Genomic DNA, 9,378 nt, shown 5'->3' with positions numbered 1-9,378 from the left:
TTTACCAAGATGCAAAATTTTGTGGTGAAAAAACATTTGTGAAGGTCTAGGCAAAACAACAAAACGATGTTCCCAAAAGGGCAACTTTTTTAAAGCACTTTGGAACGCTAATTTTGTTTTTCTGTCCAAGCCTCCACAGATGTTTTTTCATAACGAAACTTTGCATGTTAGTAAAACATTCAACAATGTTTATCTAAAAAAATCAGAAACTTTCAAAATGTGAACTTTTTTTTAATAAACTACTGTTCATACCAGGAGCAGAACAGCACTTCTCAAATTTCTTTGGTTTCTGATTCCCAATCGAGATATAAATCAGACCTATTACTGCAAATGAATAATACTCCAGTGGAAGCGACGAGGCACGAATCAAACTAAACCAACAGACCATCAGCCATTGGCATGACGCTCCGGTGCAACCAAACTTTCAGCCCACGAAACAGCCGAGCACTGCAACCATTCACCCCTTCCACACGAAGGTTGAAACATACCATCACATTATCCAGCCTCAACATAAGTCGAATTTCGCCAAGTTTAGAACAACAACAAATTTCATCTGTATATAACAAGGGTATAAAACGAACTAGGGGAACAACGAATAAACCCTAAGAGAATCCAACAGCATCAGATCAAGACCAACAAGGTGGGCTGGCTGCAGAACGAGCCAGCCGCATTCTTTTCAGTATATGTCGACTGGGAGAGAGAAACCTTGTATCTTTGGGTTTCGAGGACCTCTTCCCAGGGCAAGGCGCAACCCTCCTGGCGCATCAGGAGATCGCCGGGCGCAACATGGTGCGCTCAAGACTTTGGCCGCCCATAGGTTATCACCATCACATACTCTCCCCCGGAGGAGCCTACCGACGTCTGCAAATGGCGCGACGGGCCAACCCTCAGCCACCTATCCATCAGGTTGTGCACAGGTTGTATGGGGTTTATTGATTGCCCACAGCAGCTCAGTTCAACCTGTAAACACCAAGATCAGGTACTGTTCAGACAAGCTGTTCTGGACTCAAGAAGAATAGACTTGGATGCATAGCTATATAGCAGCAGTAAAGTGATAAGAAATGCTGGTAAACATCAGGTGAGTTTGAACTTCTACTTCTAAGATGAAACTTCTAAATTTAAGCCAAAATTTATGCTAAGTCCACTTTACAATAATGTGTGTTCTTCTACAAATAACGCTCATAGTTTTGGACAACTCGTAAAACATTAAGCAAAAGGGGGGGGAGGGGGGGGGGGGGGAATAACCCAACAACACTGTAAAAGGTAGATGTCTCACCTCAGACTCACTTCCAAGACTGAGCTTCTGCATAATATACCTTTGGATGGATGATGCGGCTATACTTCCATCTCTATCATTAGAAAACGCATTAGCCGCAACCGAAAAAACTGAAAGATGTATAGATGTAACATAACATAAACAACTGCTGATTGCAACAATAAAAATGCAAGTGACCGCACCTACAAGGGGAGAGACTAATCAAACTATGTAAGTTGACTTTTCTATTTTGTTTTATTTTACTTTAATATATGCCAAAAAAGTTAGATGTGTATTTATAGGAGAAATTTTGAAGCTCACTTGACTCCTCAGCCAAGTTACTTGCACATTGTACAAACAGACTAAAGTGATCAGGAGGTGGCAAAGAACAACTTAGCAAGCTTATAAGTTGTGACAACTGCATTACTACAAGACCATAAAGGAACAAGCTTAGATGTGCAGATATGCTTATCTTCAAATCTAAGCCCCTTCCACGTGCGCCTTCTATGAGCTAGACAAAATCCACAATTATGAACTGATCACCAATTTCCACTGGAAGGATACATACTTTGAAACTGAAACTAAATAAAATTTTGCAAATGAATTCATACTTGCATGGTACCATTGCCTAATACCATGGCATAGTATCTCTGGACATAGTTTTCTTCTATCCAAGTTATTAGCATTCTTTCCTTAGTATTTTACAGTTTTCATGCTATTCCATTAGAAACATACCATATAAGCACAATAACCAAGTGCCAAGAGAAGCCATCTAAAATGTGGGTATAAAGAACTATTGTGAATTTGTGATAGATAAGATCATCTGCAGCAGAGCTGAGGAACATGAGCTTACTTTATTCTCAAATAGTGGGCAGGTATCTGTGGCAAGGGTGGGAGGCCTTTCCTGAAAATATTTGAATGACAGAAGATCAAGGGGGAGGTGGGGGACACCTAAGATGATGTTTTCACTGAATTGAAGATAACTGATACTATAATCATGACTTACTGCTCAAACGAGGCAATCAATGAGAACCATACAGGGTTTAGTGCCCTACTATTCTGGGCCTTCTGGCTAGCTGCAGCAACAGAAGTTGCATTCTTCGTCCGGCCAGTCCCTTTCTTTTTAAGCATTACTGGCTGTGGAGCATCTTTCTTGTCATCTTGAAATCTGGTTTTCCGTAGATTCTCCACAGACTTCTCTTTGCTAGCATGTTCACTACTAGGAGATCCATTGGGCTGATCTCCCTTGACAGATGGACTTGACCTGAAGGACTTTGTTTTGCTTGCAGCTTCTACAAGACAGTTTAGAGGTTTCCATAGATCTGCCTTGTCCAAGTCCTTATCATCACCTGCTTTATCTTTATTAGAGTTATGACTTGACGTTTCTGCAATTGATGATGCCTGCAAATAATAACGTCAAATCACTGCTACTGATGACATGATGCACAAAATATACGTAGCTCATGCAAAAACACAACAGCAAAGTAAGAAAAAAAATGTTAAAAAGCACATGATTCAGTCAGGATGCTACAGCCGTTTTTTTTGTTACCTTTCTTCTTGTTTGAGGCACTTTGCTCAAGCTGTCCAGCAAGCTTAAATTATCAGGATGCTTATTGGCGCTACCATTATCCCTTTCTACAGGATCAAGGATAGGACCAAGGCCACGTAATGCAGCAGCAGCCTTCCTAGTAACGGCTCTTGTTCGGCGCCCAGTCAAACCCGTTGTTATTCGAGGTGTGTCAACCACCAATGAAGAGATAGACCTCTCTTTCCTTTTAATAGGCAGTGTAACTGGAGATCCTTTAGCATCGATCTTATTTCTTTTCAATGGGAAATTTTTTGACCTCACGTCTTGTTTATTGTGATCGGCCCTAAAATCAAGATATCAGAAATGAATAGAAGAAAAAGCACAAGTTTAGAATGTAAAATAGCATTCACCATAATAAAATTCCCCAATTCAGAAGAGCTACATGATAAAGTCCCGATCCTAGCAGGAAAATGAGGGAAACGGGTACTCAATTTAAAGCCAGTAAATATTACATACTCGGTCTCATAGATCCCTATAAAATTCTATAAAAATATATCTAAAAATGACCTCACAAAAAGAAAATCCAGAAAAACAAACTATGCAGACAGCACTAGTATTTTGGACGAAAAGCAATTCATTACTACAGAAAGAGTTACATTTCGCCAGTATACAGATCAATATAAATGGTTTTCTCTATGAACAAATGCTTGAGAAAAGATCTTGAAACAGAGGTATAATGATAACAAAGTTTTGGTATTAGTAACACTTAAAATGGTGTCAGTTACTGAAAACATAAATGCTGCCAGATATGAAGAACACTGGAGGTCAACTGTGGATACATATATTTATAAGCAATTTTTATATCAAGCTTAGTGGAATATTCTGTTCCACAATGCATTGTCATAGCAGGAACCTTAGACGGAAGTATATTTCTAACATCATGTAAGCTAGTTCACCAAATTGCAGATGTACAGTTCATTGGAGTGTAACAATCCCAGAAGGATGCTCAGAAAGCTTATATATATTCCAGCTTATTCAGAAAACATGGTAATTCATTTATACTGCATATTTTCTGATTTTCCACGCTTATACTGCTATTGACTACCTTCAATCTGTAGTTCATTCCAACTATCTGTTTGATGATTTAAGATCAAATTTAACTCGAACATCTTTTTATACAATGGAAATAGATGCTAACAGTAATCAATCAAGAGAACGTAGCAGTGAAGTAAAAAAACAGAGCAAACATGTATTATGACACTAAAAAACGTAAAAGAACATTTGATAAAGCAAACAATCTAACAGAACAAAAGTTCAACTTCATACAGTGTCTCCCACCCAAAAATATAAGATCAGGAGAAGAATACCTAAGCTTCTCAATTGGAGCGCAGCCGAGATCAATTTTACATACTGGACAATGGTCACACTCTTCATCATTAAGCTTCTTATAGATACACTTTCTACAAACTGCATAATGCCAAGAAAAAAGTTCAAAATAGTGAGGACACAAGATGTGTCGATTTCATAGCGTTGGTGCTTCATTAGAAAGGGGTAAAGAAACTGCAGCGTGAAAATTCCTTTCTATAGAAAACACAAAGAATGCTCTGAAGTGTCTGTACATCATGGAAGAAAGTCATGCATGCAAATGAATGAAAACCTGACCATATAGCATAAAATTCCCCAAAACTGTTACAATTAAACAAAGGAGGTCGATCGACAAAAAATATCATTAACAATGTTTTTATAACAAAAAATTGGATAGAAGAAACATTGTAATACTCTCTTGTATCCTGCAGATTTAAGCAGAGCAACAAGATGTGCATGTTTTTCTTCAGAAGTTAAAATGGAGATAATATTTGTATCAACCAAATTGAAACTTTTATTTACTTGACACCCACACATGCCAATCTCAAAACAAAAGAAGAAAAATAAAAAAAAAACTAGGAGGAGGTACGCAATAGATCAAAACCACCTATCTTTCCTCCCAGTTACCAAAATGCCATTAATAAACTAACTACTGTACTTTTTAGTATCAGATATATATATCAAAATGAGGTGTCTTCCAAGAAGCTTATTTTAGAACAAAGCTACAATTGGCTAGATAAAATGGTGAAGAGATTTTACAACAAGGAGACAGAGCTCAAATGATAGTCACACCCTAACCAAAATCAAGTAAAAGGAAACATTGTAGCAATATATGTGACTATGTGGTAGATCAGGTTCATGTATCATTTTACTGCAAGGATTTAAAGCTTGAATCATCTGCCCAAGAGATACCAATTTCACTCCTAAAATCTAAACAAAGTGACAATGAAATAATTACAAACACCAGAAACAAATCAAGATTGACAATATCTCAAGTGCACACACGATATGAAGAACTACAACTACTGAATTCATGCATGCATAATAATTAGATAGATTGAAAATATTTACACAACGGTGATTCCACATTGGGGACCCCAAAACAATGTGTACTGTTCCACCAATTACAGGCCAACATTGCAAGAACCCCACGTGCAAAACAAAACAATAGGCTAAAATCACCATTCCAATCTCTTACAGCATTAGTATAAATCATGAACTCGAGCTAGATGCTATCTCAGACCAGAGCACGGCAAGTTAATATAACTCATGAATAGTAGCAATGGGGAACTAAACAACTATCTAAACAAGATTATACGCACCAAAGCAGTTGACAGATTTGCACAAAGATAACAAATCTACGTAAATCCATCCGTTGAACCGCAGATTGAATCTATAAGCATGGAAGTTACGAAACGAACACGAGGAACGAGCCCCCCAGATTGACGTGCAATCAAGAGGCGCACCCGCGACACGACCATGACGCCAGAACTCGAGGCACGCAAGAACAACGAACAATGCAAGAACCATGTAGGGGATGGCAATACAGCATCTCCGGATCAGGGAATGGCGAGCTCGACGCAACCAAAACCGACGTCGCCGACGGCCAAATCCGGAGCCCCAAGAACGCGTCGAATCGCCGCCGCAATGCTCGACACCGCGGGAATCTTCGTAAAGATTTAAGCCTTCGATGCTACCGGCGGCGGCGCCGTACTAGTTGCAGCAGTGGAGCGGGGTACTCACATGTGTGAAGGCACTCGGAGATGGTGGTGGCGTTGCGGAGCAGGCGGTGGCAGAGCTGGCACGTCATGCAGCGCGCGAGCTGCTCCCGCTTCACCATCACCACCCCGCTCCCCTCCACGGCCAGGGGCCGCCGCCGCGGTCGCCCCCGCCCCCTCTTCACTCCCCTCTCCGCCTGCGCCTCCACCACCTTCACAGCATCCTCCTTCGCCTGCTCCCCGTCAGCCTCCTCCATCACCTCCACCTCAACCACCGCCGCCGCCGCCGCCATCGGTGTGTCCTCCGGCGGGGCCGGCGATGCGGGCCCGCTCTGCATGGCGTGGGGCCCCAGCGCAGCTAGCGCCACATGCTGCCGAGGCGCAAAAGCAGGGACTTTCTACCCGCCGCCTCTCCCCTGAGCGTTGAAATGGGAGGAGAGATCGAAGAAGAGGAGGACGCCGACGAGGTGGAGAAGGGAGTTGAATATGAGAGAGAGAGAGAAATAAGTATTTGCGTATTAATCGAGGGAAGGGGGAAGGAGAAGAAACGGAGGACGGATGGAGAAGGCAGACAGGTTATTGCGTTGGTTTTATATATATTGAAAATTGGTTTTCTATCCTTGCTTTTGTACTATATATGTATTGTTTTCATTTGGTTTCCTTATCTTTTGCTGTATAAAACACAATAAGTCTGTATATCCATTTTTTAGGGGGGTGTATATACATATTTGTGTCGCAATATATATGGTGAGAAAAATGTGATGTGGTAAGGTTACCCAACGTTTCTTCTGATATATGTATGGCTGGATCCAGCACCGTGCTAATAAAAGCAAATATTTTGTATTATTTGCAGTACGAAGCTTCTGGAGATGTAACGGACAATAAAAGGCGGACGAGGATCCCCTGCCGTGGCCAAGCCTACCTTTGAGTCACTGACACACGGGTCCCACAAAGCATGGGGCCCACCTGTCAGTGACTCAAAGGCAGGGTATGGCAGGGATTGCAAAGTCAGAGGATCCACGTCCATAAAAGGCGTACTACCGTTTCCACTGTTGTCACAAAAATAGATGGTAGATAGTTGTTGCTTGCTGTCATTGATAACCGCTTTTGCATGAATGTAAATAAATGGGCATATCATGATGATCCTTCGTTTTGACGCGTAAAAATATATAATAACAATATATATTATTAATGTCGCAATATACGTACGTTAGAAACGTATCTCAGTGTTATAATAAGCATATATATTATTAATGTTGCAATATACGCACGTTAGAAACGTATCTTAGTGTTGAGAGTAACATTGTGATGACTATTGGGTTCCTTTTCTATGGATACATCCTCATTACTGAGAAATTAGCTTCCGAACTAGTATATGTTCCTACAGTACGCAAAGCATGATAGAAATGGGTACATTGTCGTCGTAGAAAACCTTGATACTTGGCAGCCAAGTTTTTTTTTTTGTCTCATTGATAGTTGTATGTCTCTGCTCGAATTAAAATTAGTTCATCGTCATGGTGACCAATTCGGTTCTATATGTGTGCAGAAACAAACTAATACATTGTATTCTATTAGAGGTAACTAGCTTATATCATATAATAATGGAAACTGAATTCCGTCGCAGAAAAAACAGGCGCAAAAAAAATGGCAATTGAATACCTATGAAGTTGACATTTTGATTTTGTGATTTTATTGTCTTCATTGTATTGTTCTCATTCTTTCTAGTGGTAATGACATCGTAAATACCCATTAATGGTGAGAAAATTGTGTCATACTAAAGTTCATGAACTGAGCTTCTCATACAGGCTGGATCCAGCAAATACCGTATCAATAAACACAAATACTTTGTATCTTTTGTAGCGAAGTTTCTAGAGCCGTAAGGAGCAATAAAAGACATCCTACCGTTCCCATTGTTTCCACGGAAAATAGATGGTAGATAGCTATTTCTTTTGTCATCTATAAACGCTTAGCATGTATATGATTAAATGGGCATCTCTTGGAGATCCTTCCCCTTGACGTGTAAAAAAAAAGCATACAATTAACATCGCAATATATGCTCATTAAAATCGAACCTTATGCAGAAATTAGTGTTGTGCTAACTATTTTGTGTATTCCTTTTGTTCTCTCTCTGAGTATATCTTGGAAAACTAAATTTCTTTAGTAGCCAGAGCATGATACAAAAAGGACATCATTGTTGTTTCATTGATAGTCGGTGTCTCTGCTTGGGTCAAAGCTAGTTCACCATGTCATGGTGACCATTTGAGGTTCTATTTGCGTGCAAAACAAACTAATACATCATATTTTATTATGACTAACAAGCTTGTATCGTATAAATACGACCCTTGAATATATATCTTGCTTGTATTATTATTTTATTGTGTTTGTCGTGTTGTCATCATTCTTGTCTAGAGGTAACAACATGTTTGTTCGGCTGTTTTCCTTTGATTTTCTATCCTTTCATTTGTACTATATAATTCCGATTTGGTTTTCCTTTGATGTACAAAAATAAATAAAAATATGTGTATGCATTGGGTTTGTATACATATTTGTGTTGCAATATATATGGTAAATACCTTGGATGATGAGGAAATTGTGACATGGTAATATAACCTAACGTTTCTTTGTGTATCATGCGCATAGTATGTTGAAAAAAATATTGTGTATATTTGTGTAGCATGAAGTTTCTAGTAACGGTGACTAGCAATAAAAGACGTCTTGTCGTTTCCATGGAAAGTAGATGGTAGATAGCTATTCTTTCCTTCCGTTGGTAAACGCTTTGCATGGATATGATTAAATGAGCATCTTGAGGGGAACATTTGTTGTGATAGATAATTAATATAATAATCATCTACATATTACTAATACGCAGTGTATGAACACTAAAACTGTACCTTAGTGCCAAGAGTAGTGTTCTAATGACTCTTTTTTTTCTTGCTCTGTATACATATTGTAAAAATATTTTCTTAACTTATCTATGTTCCTTGAGTAGGAAAAGGAATGATAAAATGGACATTGTCGTAGTATACAACCTTTGGTACTTGGTAGCTAGCTACATTTTATCTCATTGATAGTCCTTGTCTCTACTTGGGTCTAAATTAGTTCACCATGTCAAGGTGATCATCTAAGGTTCTATTTATGTGAAAAGTAAACTAGTATATATGTTCTATTATGGCTAACAAGCTTGTATCATACAGATATGGCCCTTTAATACATATTATGAGTTTATTGTGTTTGTTGTGTTGTCCTTATTCTTGTCTAGTGGTAACAACATGGTTGTTGGGTTGGTTTTACATCACTTCTCTTCTGCTTTTGTTTTGTTTTGATTTCCTTTTTCCGTTGTTGTGCCAAAAAGAAACAATGTTTACAAGTATATATATGTACCGCAACATATGCATGGTAAAAACCATCAATACTCATACGACTATGAGATCATGATTTCACCGAGAGATTTTTTGTGTATCACTGCATTTTGTGCGTGCTGAGCTAAAAAGGCAAAATCTGTTGTATTTTCT

The 9,378-nt window shown here is 39.1% G+C and overlaps 1 protein-coding gene across 1 annotated transcript; it reads right to left on the bottom strand.

The window, feature by feature from the left end:
• Nucleotides 1-477: 477 nt before the first annotated feature.
• On the bottom strand, nucleotides 478-6,417 carry LOC123110492 (E3 ubiquitin protein ligase DRIP2). Its single transcript, XM_044531023.1, has 7 exons — nucleotides 5,892-6,417; nucleotides 4,151-4,250; nucleotides 2,805-3,126; nucleotides 2,262-2,656; nucleotides 2,109-2,159; nucleotides 1,277-1,349; nucleotides 478-960 (listed from the first exon to the last, which is right to left on the bottom strand). Exons 1-7 carry the CDS (start codon nucleotides 6,202-6,204, stop codon nucleotides 796-798), a joined length of 1,419 nt encoding a protein of 472 aa, XP_044386958.1. The 5' UTR covers nucleotides 6,205-6,417; the 3' UTR covers nucleotides 478-795.
• Nucleotides 6,418-9,378: the final 2,961 nt, after the last annotated feature.

The sequence above is a fragment of the Triticum aestivum genome, chromosome 5B (genome assembly GCF_018294505.1).
Source record: "Triticum aestivum cultivar Chinese Spring chromosome 5B, IWGSC CS RefSeq v2.1, whole genome shotgun sequence".
NCBI lineage: Eukaryota > Viridiplantae > Streptophyta > Magnoliopsida > Poales > Poaceae > Triticum > Triticum aestivum.
Note: the sequence above shows the minus strand (reverse complement) of the source record. Positions and strands in the feature narration are given on the sequence as shown.